A 24935-nucleotide genomic window follows, 5' to 3' on the forward strand; every position below is an offset into this window, starting at 1 on the left:
TTTAAAAAGAAAGTAAAAATCTTTTCAGATATAAAAAATTATAAGAATTTATTGCTATGAGACAAACAGTATAAAAAAATGTTAAAGGAACTCTTTTAGGTAGTAGAAACATGATATTAGATATTAATTGAAATTTGGATCTATGTAGAAAAATGAGTGGTACCAGAAATGGAAAGTATGTGGTTAAGTGTGTGAAATTTAGTTTTTTTTGCAGTGTCTGACTGGGGCTGGGTTTGTACCCACCAGCTCTGGCATATGGGGCCTGCACCCCACTCCTTTGGGCCACAGGCACCGCCCGAAATTTAGTTCCTTTTATTTAAATATCTTTAAAAGGTAATGGTTAAATAAAATAATAGTCATGGGATTTATAACGTATAAAAGTCACATGGCTTAAAGGTCATGGAGGAAAAAAGGAAGTACACTATTGTAAGGATTGTAAGGTGTTTTTGTTTGTTTGTTTGTTTGTTTTTGAGACAGAGTGTCACTTTATCCCCCTCAGTAGAGTGTTGGCATCATAGCTGATAGCAACCTCAAACTCTTGGGTTCATGTGATCCCCTTGCCTCAGCCTCCTGAGTAGCTGGGACTATAGGGGTCTGCCACAACACCTGGCTGTTTTTAGAGATGGGGTATCCCTTTTTTCAGGCTGGTCACAAATTCCTGAGCTCAAGCAATCTACCCACCTTGGCCCCCCAGAGTACTATAATTACAGGTGTGAGCCACTACATCGGCCCTTATTGTAAGGTTCTTATGCTACATGTGAAGTAGTATAATAACATTTGAAGGTAGAGTGATTAAAGATGTACTATAGGGTGTTGCCTGTGGCTCAGTGAGTTGGGTGCCAGCCCCATAACCAAGGGTGGCGGGTTCAAACCCAGCCCGGCCAAATTGCAACAACAACAAAAATAGCTGGGCATGGTGGTGGGTGCCTGTAGTCCCAGCTGCCTGGGAGGCTGAGGAAAGAGAATTGCCTAAGCCCAGGAGCTGGAGGTTGCTGTGAGCTGTGATGCCACGGCACTCTACCGAGGGCAATAAAGTGAGACTCCATCTCCAAAAAAAAAACCAAGAAGTTGTAGCTAATAAGGCAACAAATAAGATAGAATTGTCAAAAATAATCCAAAAGAAGGCAAAAATAAAAGAAGAAAAGGAAAACAAGAATAGATGGAAAAAATAGGAAAGAAGTAGCAAGGTGATACACTCAAATGTAAGTAATCGAGGATTCCTCAGTTAAAAGACCAAGGTTGATATGATTAGTTTAAAAAAGCAAGAACCAACCAAAGGCTGACTTTAAGAAACAAATTTTAAAGACACAGTAGGTTAAAAGAAAAGGATGGAAAAAGATACATTATGCTAATACTAGTCAGAAGAAAATTTGAGCTGCTATATTAAAATCAGACAACATAGATTTCATAGCCGAGAATAATGCTGAGGACAAGGAAGTTCATTTCATAGTTAACTTTAATGAAGAGGAAATAATGGTAAACATATAGGTAACTAATAAAAGAGCTTCAAGATATAGCTCCTGAATGAGTGACAGAATAGCAAAACAAATAGACAAACTCACAATGATAATCAGAGATTTGAACCTCTCTCAGTAATTTATCACATTAGAAGAAAATCTAAAATCAACACTATCAGGTAACTTGCTCTGATTGAGATTAATAGAATACTCCACCCAACAGAAGATATTCTTTTCAGGTACACAGGGATCATTTACCAAATTAGACCATAATCTAGTATACAGTACAAGTCTCAATAAATATAAATGGACTCAAGTCCTACTAAATATATTCTCAGACCACAATGGAGTTGAGTTAGAAATCAATAGCAAGAAGGTCTTTGAAAAAAATTTCCAAATATTTGGAAACTAAATTACTTTTACATAATCCAAGATCATGAAAGAATCAAAAGAGAAATGATAAAGCATTTTGCACTAAAAGAGAATAGAGTATATCAGGATTTGTAGTATGCTTCTAAATCAGGACTTTCGTTTAGAATTTATAGCACTAAATGGCTGATGAGAGAAGAAGCTCAAATCAGTGACCCCAGGTTCCCCCTAGAGATGTGAAAGAGAAAGAAGACTGGATTAAACCTAAAGTAAGCAGAAAGGAACAAATAATAAAAACCAAAGCAGAAATCAACAAAATAGAAAAACCGTAGAGAAAATTCATGAGACCAAATTCTATTGACCAATGGGAAGGTCAATAAAATTGATAAAACTCTAGCCAAACTGATCAGGAAAAATCAGACTAATTACTAATATCAGGAACAAGAGAGTTAACATCAGTGTAGATTTTGGGCGGCCCCTGTGGCTCAAGGAGTAGGGCGCCGGTCCCATATGCTGGAGGTGGCCGGTTCAAACCCAGCCCCGGCCAAAAACCACAAAAAAAGAAAAAAAAGAAACATCAGTGTAGATTTTATAAATGGTAATAGTGTAATAAGGGAATGTTATAACCCACTTTGTCAATAAATTTGATACCTTAGATGAAAAAAACAATCTCTTTGAAAAATAGACCATCAGATCTCACTCAAGAAGATAGACCTATGTCTATTAAAGAAATTGAAATTAGAGTTAAAAGAAAGAAAACTTGTAGTCTGTTTGGCTTACTACCAATTCTGCACAATCTCTTTCAGAAAATTGAATAGGAAAAAAAACTCCTCAACTCCTTTGTAAGACCAGCATTAACCTGACACGAAAACCAGACAAAAGACGTTACAGGAAAACTACATGCCAATATCCTTCATGGACACAGTTATAAAATTATAAATGTAAATATAGCAAATCAAATCCAGCAATATTATATTAATAGGACAATACATGTATATCACAACCAAATAGTATTTATCCCAGGGGTGTAGCATTAGTTTCACACTCAAAAGTTATTAAGCTTAATTCACAATATCAATAAACTGAAAAAAAAAAAAATTATCTTAAGAAATGTAGGAAAGGGCGGCGCTTGTGGCTCAAGTAGTAGAGCGCCGGTCCCATATGCCGGAGGTGGCCCCGGCCAAAAAAGAAAAAAAAAAAAGAAATGTAGGAAAAAAATCCAATATCAGTTTCTGATGAAAATTATCAAAGTAGGAGTAGAAAGTAATTCCCCCAACTATTAAAGGGTCTCTCTCAGAACCCTAAAATGTTGTCATACTTAATTTAGAAAGAGTGAATTGTTTTCTGATCAGATCAGGAACAAGACATGGATGTCTTTCTGACCACTTCTATTTAGCCTTTTAGTAGAGATTGTAGCCAGTTCATCAGGCAAGAAAAAGAAACCAAAAGCTTCCATTTTGGAAAAAAATAAGTAAAACTTATTTGCTAATGACATGACAATGGAGAAAATTCCATTTTCTCTGTAAAGCTTTTTTACAGCTTTATACAGTAAATTGGAGATGGTTGATGTGAATTAGAGCTGACAGTTTTAGAGATCTGAAAACTGAGAAATTTAGAGAATGCTCTGGCCATTGGTTTGAACAAGGTTTATAAGAAAAGAAGCAAATAGGGTATGGTGAACAGCTGTTAGCTAAGTGTTGAATTCACTTCCACATATGAACAAACTCCTTGAAAATTGGTAGATGGGGATGGGGCGATCCATAAATAAGTAGATGTCCTAACTTTAGGTGGGATGTTACTAAGAGGTGGCTATGGTGAAGTGGTCTATATGCATTATAAGGAAGCAAAGCTTATGATCAGAGACACTGATAAGAGAAGGAAAAGCTCTGTTTGCTACTGAAAGGAAGAAAAAATGTGCAAGAAAATATTGGAGCATGAAGATTTTTCTTAACCTTTCTTAGTTATATAGTGAGGGTCTGTATAATTCAGCGGAAGGGCTCTGTGATCATAAAGGTAGGGCATAGTGGAGGCAGGAAGTAAGGATGTGGGGGGAGTTAGATGCTTGTTAGTTGGGGTCTATGCATTTGTTGTAGCAAAAGGAGGAGGACAGGATGTTAGAGAAACAAGTTAGTGACGGCAGAGGAGAGGTAAACACAGGCAGCGGAAAGGAGCTATGAAGGCTGACTTTAGTTATCAGGGGAACCACAGAAACTTCAGTACTAGAGTTCAAGATATCTGTTCCTGGCATCTTCAAACTTACTCCCCAGGTGCAGGGTTCTTTCTGTTGTTCATAGCAGCATTGTGTCTCTGTGTGTATATAATTAAAGAGCAAAGGAGGTAGAAGGTAAAATATTTACTAAATAGTTACTAAAATAAATAACAAAGCCTGAGAGTAAGAAAAGGTAATTAGGCGAAGAAACAAGGAAGTCAGAAGCCACACGTGTATGCAGACGTTCAGTGTGGAAGATGGAAGCATAGCTGAAGAGGCCTGCAGAGAATGATTCACAAAGGAGAAGATCAAGGGACTTAACTGTATGAAACTTTAGAATCATTGGAAAGTTACTATTAACAAGATAAATATGAAAATATGGTTAAGAAATATTTGCATCAGATATTACAGATAAGTTTATGGCTGCCCCACTTAGAATTCAATTACATTTACAAATAGCATAATTTACCTATATGTCACATTCACAAAGAGATAATTCATAAAAAGACTAAATGGAAAAGGTTTAACTTTGTTAGAGAATAGATAAGAAAATGTTAATTTCAAACCTGTGTTTACCAAAGTTTGTTTCTTTATGATAATGCTAAGACTAGTAGCAGTGGTATGCACATACATTACTGGTAACATTGATTGTTATTGTCCCTTTTCATAGAAAGCAATTATTTATATCAATCAAAAGTTATTAAAATATTCAGACCTAGCAATTTATTTTAAGCAGGTAGTTCAAACTATATGAACAGAGTAATTCTTTGCAATATTTTGTATAGTAACTAAAACTTTAAGATGATTTTAAGCATCCCATAATAAAGGAATTTTTTAATTATAGTACTTTGATTGAAATCATTATAGATTGGAAAATATACACAATCTTCTATTTATTTATATATATATCAGTCTTCTATTGAAGAATAATTAAAAATTTACATATATTTTTGAAATTAAACCATGCATTTGAATAAAAATTGGAAAAGAACGTGCAAAAGTTAGTGATGTGCTTTGTTGTGGCTGAATTATGAGTGATGTTTTATTCTTTTATATTATTTCTCTATTTTATAATGTTTTGACATTATAAAGCCAATTTAAAAATGAAGTATTTGTTGGAAGAGTTTTGGACAATTGAAAAGAGAATTTACCTTGGGAGTTGGTATCTAAAATAAAAACATATCATAGGAAGGTTATGTCCATCCAATAATGTCTGTCTTTTCTTCAAAAAGAAAGGGAATCCAAAGTTTATTGGATTGTTAACTTCAGCAATCTTTTACCTCTGACATAATTTTATAAAGGTTCTTAAATTGTCAAAATTCAAACGGCCAAGAAATCCTCCTGAGAGCAGAACCTGTTGGTGGGGAGAGAAAAATTGGGTAACTTGTACCTTAACATAGAAACGAAAGTGAACTCTGTCCAGAGTGAATTCCTTGACTATATATGCACGAGGAATTTGTTGATAAGAGGAGTTCTTAAACTCCAGATTACACAAGTATTTCTCCCCTTTTTTTCTTTTTAAATCAGAGGAATGGAATCTAAAGGCCTTAGGATAATATATTGATGCAGTATGGAGAACAACCTAGAAAAACTGAACACTTTGAATGGAAAAGGATTGAAAATATCTCCTGGGGTATATATTACTATGTTTGAAAAAATGCCAAGTAGTATATCATTTCATTAAAATAGAAAAAGATACAGACATTTCGAAAGACAAACAAAAAAGTCCATGAAAATCTGAATGAGGTTTATAAGTATCTTTAGTATTAGTTGTGGTGTGAGATTTTAAAAAAGTGTGAAAAACACACTTGTACCTGTAGTTAAACTTCTGTTCGTACACTTAAATTATGTTGATCCAAGAAAAGAGTAAAAAAAAGTATATACTTACTATGCTTTGAACTTCTTTCGAAAATAATTTAATTATCTTTAAAAATTTTTTTGCGGCACACCTAAGATCCTCTCAAGGCATACCAGTGTGCCACAGCACACCAGCTGAAAATAACTGTTAAGTGAAGAAATTAGGCAAATTTTTGGTATGTGTTAAAGGACTGTGTTTATAAATGCTAGTTAGATTAAATTTCCTTTTGTGATGTTGAAATCATATTTAGAAGAATTTCACTAGACTGTTGTCCAAACATCACAAAAATATGTGGCATAAATCATGCCCTTGGTCCATGTTAAGGCCACCAGATCTGTCGAATGTCTTTCCCTTCAGCAATTCTTAGAGTGACGAGGAATTTCAGAAGCACACATCCAGTATCTGTGTGCATGCATGCAGACTTGGGAAAGGGGTAAAGAGGGTTCATTTTGTAGGTCCAAGTAAAATACTCATGTGTTCCACATAATGAATAAAAATAGACTAACCTTCCTCCCAAAACTAATTTTGTTACGATTCCAGGAATGCTTTTCCCGCATGAGAAATTTCAAATCCATCCATCTCCCCTGTATTACAGGTTTTGTTGGATTTAAGGATTGCAAAACAAAGACTGAAAGGCTATGCAAACAATTATTTCCCCAAAGAGTAACTAAGTCATATATGTATTAAAATTTGTGGGGTTAAATCTTAGGGGAGGTTTCAGTCTTGCTAACGTAGCTTAGGTAGGCCAGGAAAAAATGACTGTGGAACTTAGTCTTTAGCCATCAAATTATTTGAATGGAGCCTGGGGAGACCTATCCATGAGGCCGTTAGCCAAATAGAGGCCATTGATAATGGACTCGGTGGTTACTGTTATTTCCTTCTTCTCGTTTAATATAAATAATGGAATCCTAATTTTAGAGGAAATCTTGAAGAGCTAATCTAGTTCACTCATTTTGCAGATAAGGAATTCAAGGCCAAGTAAAAAACAAAACAAAACAGAATTCATGGCTGATGAGTCTAAGAGCTGTGGCTGGAACTCCTAGGACAAACAGTGCTTTCTCACATCAGCACCTGCTCCCCATGGAGCGCATCAGAGGACACATACTGTTTGAAGAAGCAAGAGAGCAGTCGTAGTGTCTTGGCGGTGGATTGCCAAGTTGAACATTTTCCCTTCCCTCCCCACCCCAAGTTCCTGATTTTATTAATAATGTCTAGTATTTTCTAAACTTACAGTATCATTTCTATTCTATTAATAAGAAATGTTATATAGACCCGAGAATACTTACTTGGGTTCCTGGTTTTTGGATTATTTCTAAACAGGAAGAGAAAGTAAATTAGTGGGTTTACTAGGCACAGGTGTATTTGCCTAGTAAATTTGTCTATTTGCCTTGCATATAAAATTGTATGAATCTATCAGCTTGTTGGTTTATGGAGCCATGTAATGTAGGGCTCTGGTGATGAGATCTAGGTTTGTTCAAGTTTTGAATATACCACTTAGTACCTTCAGCAAGCTATTTAACACCTCCCCCCACCCCACACACACACACTTTCTTCTTGGGACAGTAGTACCAACATTAACTTTAGAACTGTTTTAAGAATGAAAATAGATGTAAGTCCATAGCACAGATCTTTAAACAATCTTGAGATCCTTTTATGTGCCAAGCACTGACATACAGAATATACTATTCATGTTTTCTCCATTGTGGATCCTTGCGGTCTAGCTAGGGGACTGACATAAAAAATAAACCAATTATGAAAATCATGGAGGAGAAGTACTGAGTGCTGGAAGAAAAATCAGCTTAATTCAAGGACACCAGAGAAGGCTAACAAAATAACTTGCTCAGTTAAGTGGAAGAGTAGGAATTTGAACTCAGACATTCTTGCTCCAGAGCCCAAGTTTCCTGGTAACTTTTATTCCTCAAAGCAACCTTTTGAGAAAGGTATTGTGATGGTTTGAAGTTTTATGTCCCTGCTAAATATTATATTCTCCTTTTGGCTTCATTCAACTAATTTAAAGCATAAAATATTATAATTCTTCTTGGTTGCCTTTCAAGTGAACTGAGAATGTGGCTTTAGATTTTTAGTTTCATTTAATCCTTGCAAACATTTGGAATAAATAGGAAAAAATTGTTTTTCTGCCATGAGTACTACATTTTCTTATTTTTTCAATTATCTAGACTTTATCCTCTGAACATGAATTACTACAGGTATACTGTAAAAAAATACAGCAGTATGGACAGCTGTACAAGGTCAGACAATTAAGTTCTTGAACTTGTCCTAGAAAAAGAGCTACATACGTCATTGCTATATGTCACTAGGGTTATCTTCAAAGTGCTTCCCTTGGCCATCAGGTGATCATAGTGATACTCAGCAATGAGGTATGTAGCACTTTTTCTAGGATGAGCTCACAAACTGAGTTGACCTCATACATACTGCATATACCTTTGCAGTATAAATTTAGCCACACATATTCTATTGGGAGAGAAAACATGAGTATTCTACAGAAACATTTATATGCTTACAAATAGCATTGCTACATTACTTTGCTTAATTGTGAACATTTGAGGACATTTTTGCAATCAACTTATTATGAAGACTGCAAGGATTTAAAGACAGTAACAGTGATATGATCTTCCTATTGGGTTAATAAAGTTCAAAAGTTGTATTTCACATATAGGTGCAGCATTTCTGGAAGGATATTACTCTCTTTGAGTGCCTGCATAGTGTCAGCTTTTAAAGAATCAAAGCAGATTAAACATTACTTGGTATTTTCTTTCTTTTTTTTTTTTTTTTTTTTTTTATTGTTGGGGATTCATTGAGGGTACAATAAGCCAGGTTACATACTTGGTATTTTCTGTTTCCTTTTCAAAATTTGGGCCTGTGCCTGTCCTACTTCTATAGAAAATCCATACTTGAGTTGTCCCAAACATAACCACCAATAGATAGCTTAGTATTTGCAGAGGGTGTTTCGTTTTTTGGATTTCACAATTATTGCCTTTTAATCCATATAACACCCATGTTTGGTAGGTAGATACATTCAAGCATCCAAGTCTCCTGCAGGCAAACTTTGGTGCCAGCAAGAGTATTATGATTGGCACTGACTTTCCTTAATTTCCCAGAGGCCAGACACCTGGAGAGGCTTTCGTGCAGGTCCAGGAGCACACCACTGTCTCAGACACATGGGACTGCTGCCTCTTTCCTCCTGCTGTTTTACAAAGATTCAATGACTTCATGCACCATTAACCATAATGCTATGCTGACTGTATTAATCTACATTAAATCTATAAAGGAAGGGTATGTTTGGGAAGATTCTTAGAGGGCCCAATGGACATTTCCTGTACTTCCTGTGCAGCAGATTTCAACTGTTGACACCACTATCACTACAAAAATGTACTTATCATTCAGTTGTAATTTCAACAGCTCCAACTAAGCATTTAGATGAATAAATGAGCACCCAGAATTTAAAACTTTATTCAAATTAATAATGGGGTACAGTATTTAGGTTACATTGTTCTCACTTCCAGGGTAAAGTTCCATTTGTAGAAGAGCCCCTCACCCAGGGAGCGTGTTATACACCCTCACAATGTGCACATTAGGTAAGATCCCACCTCATGCCCAGCACCCAGAATTTTTTATCTTACAAGTTTGTAATATATTTAGCCAGGCAGAAAATACTGATTAAATTATCCACAAGAAAAGCATCAGTTAAAACATAATGCCAACAATCACATATTGTGTGCTTGTTGTGAACTGAGCACTATGATAAACACAGTACGTATATTATCCTTTTAACAAGCCCTGTGAAGTAGATATTATCTCTATTTTACAGACGAGAAGGCCAAGGCCAGCAGGTTGCCCATATTCACAGAGTTAATAAATGTTAGAACTAGTCCCAACTCCAAAGTCGATTCTTCAACCATTACCTGATGTATGCTGCGTTAGACAGAAGGTAATATGTAGATAATTAAAGTACTGAGGAAACATGCAGCAGTGGAGTACAAAAGATAGGCTGGACTAACAAGGTGCATATTGATTTCCTTCTTTATGAAGCAAACCAAAACCATGTAAAGTAATTGTTCTTGTCCACATCGTACTCTATATGTCTTTTTACTTTCCCAGGCACCTATTTTAACTCATCTCAAAAGAAAAGTATGTGTGTGTTGGCCATCTTTACTCTGTTGTTAATTTCTTGAAAAAGGGACTTGTTTTATTCACCTTGTAGTTGTATATATTAGATAATGCTTGACACCTTAAATAGAATGAATGTGTACTCAAACTACTGATAAATTAACTTTTAAAAATTAGTGGGGCTTTTAATCAAAGGAGAAATAAGTACATGCAAAACATTCAAATAATAGAAAAGAATCTCCCTCCTATTTAAGAACTCCCAGATCCCTAGTTTTTCTGAGGGTTATTACTAGTTGCAGTTTCTTGTGGATCCTTTCAGAAAGATGCAGTGTGTGTATATGGGTGTGGGTGTATGCACACACACATATGTTGCTACTAGGTTTATTGTTTTAAACGGTAATAGTTAAGTCCTAAATACGTGGTTAATCATAGAACTCTATACTCTGAATATATTTTTACAAGAGAAATATTTTATTTTTTTTTTTTTTGTAGAGACAGAGTCTCACTTTATGGCCCTCGGTAGAGTGCCGTGGCCTTACACAGCTCACAGCAACCTCCAACTCCTGGGCTTAAGCGATTCTCTTGCCTCAGCCTCCCGAGTAGCTGGGACTACAGGCTCCCGCCACAACGCCCAGCTATTTTTTGGTTGCAGTTTGGCCGGGGCCGGGTTTGAACCCGCCACCCTCGGTATATGGGGCCGGCGCCTTACCGACTGAGCCACAGGCGCCGCCCTACAAGAGAAATATTTTATCACATGCATTGCAAAATGATCACCTGTGCATAAATAGGTAATTATGATTATACTTTTAAGAAAAACTTATGAATGGTATATCAACCAAATCTTTTAAAGAAAATAATGTTAAATACTATATAGTTCTAATATAAAATGGTTAGAATTTAAGTATCTTAATTTTTAATGTTACAGAGTTATGTAAGAAAAAAATTGTAAGACATTAACTTTAGGAATTAGATGCAAAGGGCCCTCCCTATAGTTTAGTATTTTCTTTGAAATTTCTCTTTCAAAATGTCTTCTTTACAATTGAGAGAAATTGGAGAGTAGCATCATATATTGAATAAGGCAGTGATTTGAAGTAAGGGGACAGTGTTACATTTTGCTGTAATACACAACTATATTTTGAGAAATTGTGGAAGACAACTTTGGATTATCAGTTTATTTTTGAAATTGTGTGTTTCTAGTATAAATATGAGACATGAAAGTAAATCTTAATCTGTCTAAAGAAGAGAATTTGAGCATCTTATTTTAATTTAAAAGTTAAGTTGCTAATTCTTATGTTTTTGTTTTCTAATTTTAGGTTTTAGTATAAAAGCAGTGCCATTCCAGAATGCCATCTTGAATGTAAAAGAGCTTGGAGGTATAACATTTAAAGTCATTTCTGTGTCTGTCCTTAACTTTTTAAAATTAGATATGTTAATATGTGAAAAGTTAACTTATTCTAGTAAGTGATTCATTTTTTACCTTTTATTTTGGTAGTGATTTCTTAGAAATATTTCCTTCTCTTTAATATGTTGTAAAAGTTGTTAAAGAGTTCTAAGCAACAAACCTTTTTAATTTTGTACAAATCAAAGAACTGTACTACTAGTGGCAATTTGTATACTGTTCTTATTGGTTTTATTAAAAAAATTATTTATAAGTGAAACAGATGAAGATAATTTTAGTGTAACTATCGAAAGACTATTATACAAGGCAAAGAATTATGTTTTATTATTTTTTTTTTCTTTTGAGATAGTGTCACTATGTTGCCCTCATAGAGTGCTGTGGCATCATAGTTCACAGCAACCTCAACTCCTGTGCTTAAACGATTCTCTTGCCTTAGCCTCCCAAGTAGCTGGGACTACAGGCACCCACCACAACACCCGGCTATTTTTTTTTGTTTTTGGTCACATCTGTCATTGTTTAGCAGGCCCAGGCTGGGCTCAAACCCACAGGCCTTGCTGTATGTGGCTGGTGCCCTACTCACTGAGCTACAGGTGCCGAGCCTAGTGCTTATTTATTTATTTATTTATTTATTTATTTTGAGACAGGGTCTCACTATGTGGCATCACAGCTCACAGCTCACAGCAACCTCAAACTCTTAGGTTTAAGCGATTCTCTTGCCTCAGCCTCCCAGGTAGCTGGGACTGCAGGCACCTGCCACAATGCCTGGCTATTTTTTGTTGTTGTTATTGTAGTTGTCACTGTTGTTTGGCAGGCCCGGGCCAGGTTCAAACTGGGTTTGAACCCGCCAGCTCCAGTGTATGTGGCTGGTACCCTAGCCTCCAAGCTACAGTTGCTGAGCCATGAACTGTATTTTAGAGTAGTTTGTATTTATACTGCAGGTTTTATTGTATTAGATCTTTTTAGAAAGTATTTGTTCCGATAATAAATCTTTGCCGATGGGTTCTTTGCTGGCCAAGGACATTTATTGGATAGGCTGTACCCCAAACCATACATCACTCAGTCTTTCATTATACTCTGTCTGGCGTTTTTTGGTTGTGTTTTATGTCAGTCAGGGTCTTAACCCATGTAAATAGATTAACAAAGAAATCAGTCAATTCGGAGAACCCACTAAATTCTCTAATGGCACAGGAAAATGATAAGTGCTTTGGAGTTCAGTATAATTATCAGTTTAATGACTTAGAAGAGAGGTCTATTCCATCTCTTTAATTAGTTTGTGATATTAACCTTACCCTGTTTTGGTTTTTTTATTTTCTTTTAAAACATGTCATAGTTGGAATGATCTTTAGTTTGATGAAATTGAAACCACAACCTCATGCCATTTTCAATGTGTTTGGTACCTTATTTTTACCTAATGAAGTATTGGCTGATCTTTTTAGGTGTCTGTTTTTAGAGCACTGTGTATAACAGGTTTGCTTCTGTTGGTCTATTTTGTATATAGTAGCTGCTTTTTGCTTTTATAGCATTAATATTTAAAAGTAACCATGATTGATAAATTCTAATCTTTCTTTAAGACATTTGGCTTTGTCTTTTTGATTCCTCAAATCACAAAACTTGAATATTCTTGTGATATAATAACTTTTCTATGCACAATTTTTGAAAGAGAGTTCTATTAGGTTGAATATTTTACTATCACTTTGTGGTTTCTGTGACCGTTTTGTTCTTTGGTGACAGTATTATTTATGGATATTTTTAAGTAAGAGACTATGTTCTAAAAGTCCATGGAATCAAAACCTGCGTTTTGAGGGTGGACATGGTAGCTCATGCCTGTAATCTCACTTTGGGAGACTGAGACAAAAGTATCTTTGAGGGCAAGACTTTTAGTCCAGCCTAGGCAACATAGTGAGACTTCTGTCTTAAAGTTAAACAATGAGCTGGGTATAGTGGTGTATACCTGTAATCTCAGCTACCTGGGAGGCTGAAATGGGAGGATTGCTTGAGCCTAGGAGTGGAAGGTTACAGCGAGCTATGACTTGGCTACTCCATTCCAGCTTAGACAACAATATATATGTGGTTCAAGAATTTTCATGAATTCTATTGGTTTTAAATATGGTTGGTACTTAGTATTTTATCATTAAGTCAGTATGATGGACATAAAACTTTTTTTTTGAACACTCTCCAGGTGTAAGAAATTAGTGATTAATTGATAAGGCATTTATTATATATGAAATTTAATTAGAAGAAATAAACAATGTATCTGGACTATTTTTAAAAAGTGAACACTTTAAGGAATTTATAGTCTTGGCTGTGTGTCCCTGAAATTCAGTAGAATGAAAGGTCAAGCTAGAGGACTAGGGGTACATAAGGTGGGAATAGGTCTATTCCCAAGCATGGCTTGTTTTGCAGAAAGAACTCTGTCCTGACAATTGCTAAAATGGAAATTACAATGGAGAAGATACCATAGGGTTTGTGGTAATGTTTTTGTTTATATCTATTCTGAAATAAGGTCAGGAGATATAGGTAAAAGAGTCTCAGAGAGTAGAGCAGATATATTAGTTCTAGACTGATAATGTGGGGTTGTGGCATGCTTTAATACTAAGGTGCAAATTTCTAACATAAGCATAGATACTTTAGCCACTCCCATCCCCAGACCCCTGCCAAACACTACATTTAATAGCTTTGTTTTCATCTGAGAGGCCGTCTTAAAGAGGGAGCTTTCTGAATTGAATCTGGAGACTGTCTTAAAGGAGGGGACTTTCTGAATAGAATCTGATTTTGTGTCCTGCGTCCTATACTCAGAGGCAAGCAGTATAGGGAGTTGATTTCTTGGTGGTTCTTTTGTTCATTTATTTGAATATTTTAAAATACGAGGTACTAGGTTATGCCTCAACCAAGAACACTTTAGGTGCTGCCACATAGAAAGAAAGTGTAACTTTCCTAGGATTTAGGGTGTATCCTGGATGCTGCGAGGGTCATCTCAGTGTCAGGTGTAGGGATTTAGGGAGAATTATGACCTAGTGAAATCAAATTGTCTGAGAGGGAGTTGCTTCACCAAGACTTTCTTTTTTTTTTTTTTTGTAGAGACAGAGTCTCACTTTATGGCCCTCGGTAGAGTGCCGTGGCGTCACACAGCTCACAGCACCCTCCAACTCCTGGGCTTAAGCGATTCTCTTGCCTCAGCCTCCCGAGTAGCTGGGACTACAGGCGCCCGCCACAACGCCCAGCTATTTTTTGGTTGCAGTTTTTGGCCGGGGCTGGGTTTGAACCCGCCACCCTCGTTATATGGGGCCGGCGCCTTACAGACTGAGCCACAGGCGCCGCCCTATTTTCACCAAGACTTTCTAAGTTTGGAAGGAAAGAGTTGAGTGTTTAAGGATCAGTGTGTGAAGGTATGAAACCTTTATTCACCAGTGAAGGGCTGCTCACAAGACAGATTAGTCAGTGTTCAATCTCCTTGTCAATATGAGGGAAAATTCTAGATTCAAGAAAGAAACTCAAGAAGATATGTGGTAAAGATAGGCAGAGATTGAAAACCAAGGCAGTGATGAAATCTTAATAAGGAATTTCAAGGTAGTTCTTTTCTTGGGCTTACTTCAGGAGAATGGTGTGACTCCTTTTCCTTCCTGCTAACATTCTTCCTCTACCCATTTCAGATAGTTCCAAGGTTCTCTTTCATACCCTTCCCAACCTTAAGTTAAATTTATCACTTTTTCAAAATAGGAAAAGGCATGAACTTATGCTCATTTTCTAGTAGAAAGAAATGCTATGAGATGAACTAATAATATGTAATGTGGTCAAATTTAAGGAGAGTCATTTTTTGAGGATCTTAATATCAAGCTATGTTTGCACACACGTTTTTATGTGTATATTACATGTGTGTTAAATGTATACAACATATATAAATGGTAATTCTTTGCTTTTATCAATTTTCTGTTTTATCAAAGTAACTCCATATCTTCCACTTAAAAATTCTTAAAAATTCTTTTCGTTTTTCTACTATTCACTCAATTATTCTATCACAATTAATTGTGTGTGTAGCATGATCCTAGGGGCTGAGAGAAAACACTAAGACACAGACCCTGTCTTCAAGAACCTATGATTGAGTGGTGGAGACCTTCATGAAAAGAAACATAGGAAATTAATGAAGTTTTTGAAAATAAATAATTAAGGGGAAAAATGTAAGTGTAAAATTATAAGGTGTATCGCAGCACTGATGGTAGGATGGGCTAGTTCTGTTTTGCTATTTTAGGATTGCCTTGTCACCCCCCACAGGCTGTAGTGATTGAGCTTTTATATTTATGTGAAATTGGAACTCTAAGTTTTCTTCTTTTCTTTCCTTTATTCCCTTGTCTTTCCCCTCACATGCTCTCATTTAATCTTTGCAACTTTATGCCTAGAGAAGAGATGTTATTGTTCTCTCACAGATCATAAGACACCAAGACGCAGAGAGATTGAATGACTTGACCAAGGTTGTTTGGATGAGCACTTGGGCTTCATCGGTGTACTCTCCACACACACATTTAACCCAGTACCCAGCTCAGAAGAAGAGCTGGTGTCTCCTGCTGCTTTGTTACTATTGTCTGCACGATCTACAGTCTTCATATGTTAGTATTCTTTTTTCATCAACAATGTATTGATAAAACATCATAATGACAAAACCTGAACACCTTGCTCTATGCACAAAACCTTTTATGAGAATGAATCTCCTGTTACTGCAATTGCTTTGATCATTCATGTTCTCTCTCTCACTTCTCATGTAGGGATCCTTCAGATCAAGCTCTTGTTCAATCGTGACTCTGACTCTTGGTGCTGTAGCCATGCTTCCCTCCTTTGATTTCTGTATGATTGCCTTCTGAATCAAAGTCTTACCTTTACTTTCCAAACTGTCTATAACTGTCTACAAACATTTCATTTTCATATTCTTTTGTTTTTGCTAATCATTGATTTAGCAAATATTTACTGAGCACATATTATGTGCCAGGCTCAGTTCTAGGAAGTCGTAGTTGCAATGTCAAGGCAAGCACTGTTTCTGCATAAACCAAGAAAGAGACACCAGTGAAGTCTCTTGTGCAGTTCTCTTTCTCCTTAATTAAGTTCAACTGTTATTTCCTATAGGCCTAGAACAAATTTTTAGGCTAGTCTATTCCATTTTCCCAAAGGAATTTTCTAATACCATTCAGCAAGGCGAGTGTTAGTTTTGATTCCTATAAAGGACATTCCCATAGTATTTGCTCAGAGATCTTTTTTCCCCCTACATATTCTTTTCATTCAGTAGGTTTTTGGTAAAGCTAATCCAAATCCCTTCTCTTTTAGTTTTAATTACTGTGATTGTCCTGCTCTTGATTATTTTAATTTTTCTGGATGTTATATAAGACACCTACCAAGGATCCTTGTTGGACATATGTATTATACTTTCAAAGAATTTTCCTTCCTCCTAGTGACTTATTTCAAAACCCAGACATTCTTTCTTTTTTTTGCAGTTTTTGGCCAGGGCTGGGTTTGAACCTGCCACCTCTGGCATATGGGGCTGGCGCCCTACTCCTTGAACCATAGGCACCGCCCATCAAAGTCCAGACATTCTGTATGATAACATGTCCACCTTCCTGTATCTTTATTTCCCTATCTGTAAAATGTGGTAATTGTAGTCCCTGCATCATACAATCCTATGAGCACTAAATTAATTAATGCAGTTAAGTACTAAGTTTGCTTGGCCCACAGCTAACATTAGGCAAGATTTACTTTTATAATAATTATGCTCTCACTTTCCTCCCCACAAAGGACATCTTTCAATAAAGCCTTTTTCCAAAGGTCCAAATACAACCCAAGTCACATATTGACTGTTTTTTCTCTTCGTGGTCTTTTCCCCCTCTTAAGCAAGGTGATTTCCTTTATCATGCTATACCTGTTTAAACTGAGAAGCCACTGGGGAGGGACTTCACTGGAGTCTGTAGTTGCCTAGCATCGTTTCGGCATTTTACATGAGTTTATTAAATGATTTTTGTCCCTTTCCACCTTATCACCTTTCCTTCTATTTTCAGGTTTCACCTGAGAACTCTCCTCTATCACTGCCTCTGACCTGCTTTCATTATTTATTTGACTCACGTACTTATAGTCACATTATTAAGGCAAATGAAGCCTCAGCCATGTAGCTGACCTGAAAGCAGTTAGTTTTCTGCACTGTAGTGACACCACAGCTCTCATAATTTTTTATTCTAGAAATTTCTAGTTCTTAAATCTATCAACTAATTTTTATGTACTGATGGGTGCTCTTGATTTGAAATTTTATATGTGAGTTGATAGAATCCAGATGCAAACATTTTATTTCTTAACATGTTTGGTTTGTTACCATTTATTGATGAGGATCTAGACATCGTAATATTCCCTGACCTAATTCTAGAACCATGATCGTTTTTTTCAGATGACTTGTTTTCTTCCTCTAATATTCTCACGAGTTATGTCTGACTTGTCTCCCCATCCCCTGTTCTGGCCGCCATCCGCATCCAGGATACTCTTTGGCAGCCATATCTTTACAACTGATGTTGGGAAAGGCAAAGACAAGCTGGAAAGCGGTTAGCTATCTTTTGCGATTCAGTATTCATTGCTGCTAGTTGTCAATCAAAAGGGAAAAAGTTCACAGAGATTTTTGTTTGTACTTTATTTTACTTTTTTTCCTCTAAAGAAAAGACATGTCTTTTTTAGAAGGCAGTGAGCGCAGTGCGGAAAGTGCAAGTTGTGTTCATTTACACGTTTACTTCAGTCCATGCAATAGTGATTGAATGATTTTTTGTGGATTGTCAGCTAAGCCATTTTTTTTTTAAAAGGTTACTTCTTTCAGCAGCCAAGCTGTTATATGAAACAGATGTTGACTCTGTCCTGTTTCTTTGTTTGCCTGAAGGAATACGCCTTCTTATAGTGAAAGGTGCTGTTTGTATCCTGCTAGTTATCTTTGGATGCTGTTAATCTGTCCAGGCTATTTGCATTTCGTAATTTCTCCAGAAAAAGTACGGGGCAGACTTCTTGATAGGCAACCCAGGGGGCACTGCTGCCTGTTTCCTTTAAATTTCTGTCTTTTGTACCTAGGCCACTTGATGTCTGTCATTACGATGGAGCTTTCTTCCTTCAGTATCTCCTTTTATCAACTCTTACTTTGGAGGGCAGAGAAGCTCTTTTTCTTATGTGTTCTTAAGTCCTATGCATATAATGCATTTTCCCTTCCATGGATTTAAAAAAAAAATCCAGTAAAATACTGATGCATTTAACCTAATCACTGGCTCTGAGATTCATGGTACATTGTACAGACAGAGGAATCAAGACAATATAAACCAATAACTAGGTAGTATATTAGAAAAAAAAAAAAAACGGTATAGGCAGAGAGATTTGCAAAGGTTATTATGGCTGCATTGCTTTGAGGGACAGGTGGAGTTGTAGACATGTTTTGCTGGTGTAGGAGAGCACAGCTTTCCATTTGAAAACTGTTTTAGACATTTACAGACGTGTGTGTATGGGAGAAGTGGAAAGAAAATGTGTCCTGGGCAAAGGAAAATGTCAGGGCAGGAGGGCTCAATTTAGGCCATGTCCACAAAATACCTTATGACTATGCTATAAGTAAATCACAGGTGCCTACACACAAGTAAATGTGCATGTTCTGTGTATGGTGTACAACCTAAGGAGGAAATGTAGTTTAGCAAGGATAGTATAGCCTCAAGACCCTCTGCCACTCTCTGCATTTGAACTTGTTATTTTCTTATCTGTAAAATGTTAAGTTTTAATAAATCACCTCTATTTATTTCCCAAGGGATTGGGCTGGAAGAGAAAAGTAACATTGTCTCAAGCTTCTCAGAGAGATAATTCAAGAATAGATGGTGGTATTTTGACTAATTCTCTTTTTAAAGTCATGGATGTAGTGTGATATGTAATATTGAATGATCACAACTTCTTGATATAGTATTGTTTCCTTATCTAGGAAAAATGGGAACAGCAGTTAACTGGTCCTTCTGGAATGGGAACAGCAGTTAACTCCTGGCTCCCTGCGCTGTGTACTTTCTCACTTAGGCTCATGGTCTACTAGGGGAAATGATATTGGTATGAAGCCAAGTCACTTGGATGTGAGTTAAAAGGCCACAGCTATCTCAATTGGTTGAACAGGATCCCAGGGTGGTGGTGTTCAAGCGTTTTTTACACTTGCTAAGGGAAAACTGAGCCAAACAGCCAGTAGAGCCAAATAAATGAATCGAGGGGCCCAGAAGTCTGTTACTGGCTGATGTAGACCTGACCTTAATTTTTGTTTTCTTCTGGAAAAATGCCCTAGGAAATTTTTTAAAATCTGTCTTCTCAGTCATAGACGAGTATAGCAGTTAACAGTCCACTTCTTCTAAGACTATATATACATATATAATATTCTAGAAACTAGTTATCTGGCCTTTCTACCCCCCAGTAGTGGGGATCGCATGTCTCTTTGAAGGTTACTGCTATAGCACTGTTTCCTCTTCAGGGGTAATCAGGTCACTTCATATATTCCAGCTCTACCAAACTTTCTCAGAGAACATTTGTGTTGGGTTTTTAGTTTAACTTACTATCCCTCACAAGGGAATAAGTATTTCTGTTTCTCCCAGGGGTTGCCGTAATAGCAACTAATTTTCATTGTGTATTTGGTTTCAGCGTGGTATTGCAGCAACTGGAAGTCAGGAGATCAGGATTTTTCTCTTAACAAAACAAGCCATCGGACACTGGGCAAGGCCCTTCCCTTTTCCAAGCCTGCTTTTTTTTCCAGCAGCCGAAGAAGCCGATAACCATACTCCTGTTTAAGTACAACATAATTAGTTGATTTTTGTCTTAGTATCTTTAGTAGATACTAAACTCTTAGTTATCTACCTTGCTTTGGCCCCTACAAATCGTAGAGCCTACTTTAACCACTATACAGGATTGTATAGTGTTGTTTGCTTTCTTTTTCTTTGATCCTGACTTCCGCAACAATTTTTATTTTTTTGGAGAGGAGACATTTGGATAAATCTGAAAGGTTTTCTTTGTATGTAGTGTGAGGCAGAGTATATATGTACATATAAATACCAAGTAATACTAAATGAAAGTTCCTCATCATTGTGCTGTTTACTTTGAGAAGCCTGAAAGTCTAGTGTGATAAATACGGTGACAGGATATAGTATAAGATGCAATAAGGATCATATAAAAAGGACAAGAGATGTCGCAGAGGAAGGAGAGTCTAGGAAAAGGGATAGTTGGGACAAAAGTCATGGAGATGGGTTTGGTTTATGGGTCAGACAAGATTGGAGAGCTATAAAGCATTGAACAACACACCTGTTGTCTTAAGGGTTCACTGTACTTGAAAACTACTGTTAAAAACATGTATAAAAATACCTATATAAGCGCTCTCAGGCTGGAGAGAAGTTTGCCAAATTATGACCCAAGATGCTAGAGTAAGGCTAGACCTTTCAGAAGCAAAATGTTATTTTGCTATTGTTGGATAATTCATTTCAGTGAATGTTTAATGAATACCAACTATGTGCCAGGTCCTGAGGGATACGGTCCCTTCCCTGCCATGCATTTGTGTGGAGATGCACACATACACACACACACACAGGATCCTCTGAGCCCATTTATTGAGATGTTTGGGTGGGAAAGTTGTGTTGGGCATAATGATTTTAGCAGTTCTCAGAAAAAATTAAAGTTCACTAAATTTGTATAATTGTGATAGCAGTGTGACAACTGTTGAAGAGATAATCTGTCTGTAGCTGCTTATCACTTACCAGATCAGGTCGATTTTCTGACATCTGAGGCTGCATAAAACAGATCTGGGTAGAATTGTTCTAAGGCATGACAAATTTGTTGCTTTTAATTTTTGGAGGTCCAAAGTTAAGACTGTATCGAAAATGCTTGATCATTTTTATCTTGAAATTCACCGATATTTATGGCATCGTTGAGAGAGGTAATAGTGCAAAGAATTTATTATGTAAAGTTAATTATCATTTTTAATACAAGAATGTGAAGCCTTTAAATTTAAGCAACTTAAATGATTGAAAGTTGATTTTTTATACGTGTCTGTTTTCCCTCCTCAAAATTCCATGATATGACAAAAATTATCAGAAAACAAACAATAAGAAACTCACAACAAAAATAGATTTAAATCTATAACAAAGGAAGGGAAGCAAGACCAAGCATGAGATGCAGACAATGCAAACATGAAATAGAAGAGGAATTCACCAGGATTGTTAGAGCTCATCAGAGTTATTAACTGGAGCTCTACATTTGGAGCTGTGCCTTTATTTTTCTTTTCTCCTTGTGTTAAATCGTGGATAGCAGCTGTGTTTACCCACAAACTAAATCCTTGAGTGTGGGTGCTAGACCCAGAGAGGTAGGGCAGTGCCTCAGTCGTGTACTGACTGCCAGGTGGGTTAGAAAGCCCACACACATAGGAGAGAAGCCACTTGTCTGTCCCCGTTAATCACTGGGAACAGCCAATGGTAAACAAAAGAGCTGACAGCGGAGGTTCCCAAACAAAAGATGAGCATATGACATACCATATGAAGAAAATCAACACCATGAAAGAAAGATACCCAATGAAAACTCAGAAGAGAAAATATTTAAGGACCTAGATGTAATAGAGTTATCAGAAGACACTCAGAGATAGAAAAAGGTTTTGTGTTCATGAAATGGAATCAAGCATAGAGCTTAGGAATTTAAGATTTAACTTTAAAATTAAAAATGAAATGTCCATTAATACAACTCAGATGTAAATTAGGGAAACTAAACATTGAGTTAGGGAACATGCAAAAAGAGTACCATGCAAAAGAGTACCCATACTCTTAGTGTCATGTACAAAGAGTACTTGAGAAGTAAGGGACAAAATTTAAGGGACAGAGTAAATGGTTACAAAAGTTCCAGCATCCCTCTAAATCTCTAAAAGGAGAGAAAAAAGAAATGAGAGGAGACAAATTACCAAAAAAATGTTTTAAAAGCCTCAAATATGAAAAAGAGAATATTCAGATTTAATGAGCTCTCTGAATATCAAGTATAATTAAGAAAAGAACCAACCCAGACATATTGTGAAGAAAAAGAAACCATTAATTATAATCTCTTTCACACATACATATTCACACACACACACTCTCAGCATAGTGTTATTTCTGATTTTACCATGAAAGATGGCAGGGTTGGGTAAAAAAGTATGAAAAGTATATTATGTTCTTATTTAGAATACAGGTTGTAATTTAGAAAAAGAAAAATTGAAAATTTTAAAATATGCGTCTCAAAGGCAAGGGTAAACATGACAGTAAAAATAGGATGATATATATATACATATGCACTTTTAAGAACTTAAAGTTTACATATTCAGCTCATTTAATACATTATCTTAGGGAATGGAGGGAGATTTCACTGGGATCAAATACAAATTTTGCATTACCTGTATTGCATGAATTTTTTTCCATGAGAAAATTTATTTAAAGAAGATAACTTTTGGAGAAAAGAAATACACTCTGAGGAGAAAAAGCAAGCAATATTTCGTAAATTCAGCAAAATTTAAGAAAGAAGTGACAGAAAGAAAACAAAACAATCAACATAAAGTTAAGGTAAATGAAAACATATATGTATATGTGTGTGTAAGTATGTATTAATAATCACAATAAATGTAAATATAATGTTCACTTTTTATTATAAAATGGATGGCATAAAAATAACATCCAGCTATTTTGGCAACAAGAGACACTTCAACAAAAAGATACTATAAGGCAATAGTTCTCAACCTGTGGGTCTTGACCCACAGGGACCTGTATTAAAGGGTTGTGGCATTAGAAAGGTTGAGAACCACTGCTGTAAGGTAAAAATAAAGAGATGGAAAGGATATATTAGAAAAAGTCATTGAAAACAGAGTACTTAAAGTAATATTAATATCAGGTGAATTGGAACTCAAAGCCAACTTCATTAAGTAGAATACAGAAAGATTTCATATTGATATACTAAGATATCTAAGCATGAACCTTCAAATATTTAACTACATAATCTTTTTTTTGTTTGTTTTGTTTTTTGAGATAGTTTCACTTTATCACTCTTGGTAGAATACTGTGGCGTTATACTCACTGCAACCTCAAACTCTTGGGCTCATGCGATCCTTTTGCCTCAGCCTCCCAAGTAGGTGGGACTATAGGCACACACCACAAAGCCCAGCTTTTTTTAAAAAAAAAAAAAATAGAGATGGGACCTCATTCTTGCTCAGGCTTATCTTAAACTCCTAAACTCAGGCAATCCACCTGTCTCAGTCTCCCAGAGTGCTAGGATTACAGGCATAAGCCACCGCATCTGGCCTTAACTACATAATCCTTAAACTATACAAAGCTGAAACTAAAAAGTATAAAAAATTCAGTAGATCTGGGCGGCGCCTGTGCTCAGTGAGTAGGGCGCCGGCCCCATATACCAAGGGTGGTGAGTTCAAACCCGGCCCTGGCCAAACTGCAACAAAAAATAGCCAGGTGTTGTGGCAGGTGCCTGTGGTCCCAGCTACTCAGGAGGCTGAGGCAAGAGAATCACCTAAGCCCAAGAGCTGGAGGTTGCTGTGAGCTGTGACGCCACAGCATTCTACCAAGGGCAACAAAGTGAGACTTTGTCTCTAAAAAAAAAAAAAAAAAAATTCAGTAGATTCCCTAATTAGTAGAGGAATTTAGCTTTTCATTAGAAGACAACAGATCAGGGGAGAGGGGAGGTTGGGGTGGCGGGAGGGTAATTGGTGGGGCCACACCTATGGTACATCTTAGAATGGGTACAGGCAAAACTTACTAAATACAGAATACAAATGTCTTCATACAATAACTAAGAAAATGCCATGAAGGCTATGTTAAACAGTTTGATGAAAATATTTCAGATTGTATATGAAATCAGCACACTGTACCTCTTGATTGCACTAATGTACACAGCTATGATTTAATAATAATAAAAAAGCAAATGTGAAGATGGAAATTAAAAAAGACAACAGATCAAATAAAAATATATAAAGGATGTAAATAGCCAATTAACAAACTTGACTTAATAATTATTTATTTTTATATTCAAATAGAAAATATATGCTCCTTTGAAATATTCACACAATTTTAACATAAGTGACCATGTATGTTTTCTGATTAAAATTTGGTAAAATTAGAAATAGACAAAAATAATGATACAGCAGACAAGATATAAAAATACTGTAACCTTTAGCCAGGTGTAATAGTGGGCGCCTGTAGTCCCAGCTACTTGGGAAAGCCTCATTTGCAAATCACAATAAAAGACTTGTATCAAGAATATATAAAGAACACTCAGAATTCAATAATAAGAAAAATAAACACAATTAAAAATGGGGAACGAAAATGGTGGGGCATGGGAAAGGGGAGACCAGATAAAGAAGAAGGGAGGGGGTGAGGTAAAGGAAAAGAAAAAAAGAAAAGAAAATAGTGACTAATTCTCACATAAATTGGATTTAATTTTGACCAAAGTACATTACTTAAACATTAATTTTTAATTCAACTTGTTAATATG

General features: G+C 36.2%; 1 protein-coding gene across 2 annotated transcripts in view; it reads left to right on the plus strand.

Moving 5' to 3' along the window:
• The window catches only part of ARL15 (ADP ribosylation factor like GTPase 15), a 478314-nt gene that overhangs the window by 180015 nt on the left and 273364 nt on the right, over positions 1–24935 (plus strand). For both annotated transcript variants that reach the window (XM_053590649.1, XM_053590638.1), the window contains one exon: positions 11335–11394. In XM_053590649.1, coding sequence (XP_053446624.1) covers positions 11335–11394 — 60 coding nt within the window. The remainder of the gene's footprint in view (positions 1–11334; positions 11395–24935) is intronic.

Source organism: Nycticebus coucang, chromosome 1 (assembly GCF_027406575.1).
Source record: "Nycticebus coucang isolate mNycCou1 chromosome 1, mNycCou1.pri, whole genome shotgun sequence".
NCBI lineage: Eukaryota > Metazoa > Chordata > Mammalia > Primates > Lorisidae > Nycticebus > Nycticebus coucang.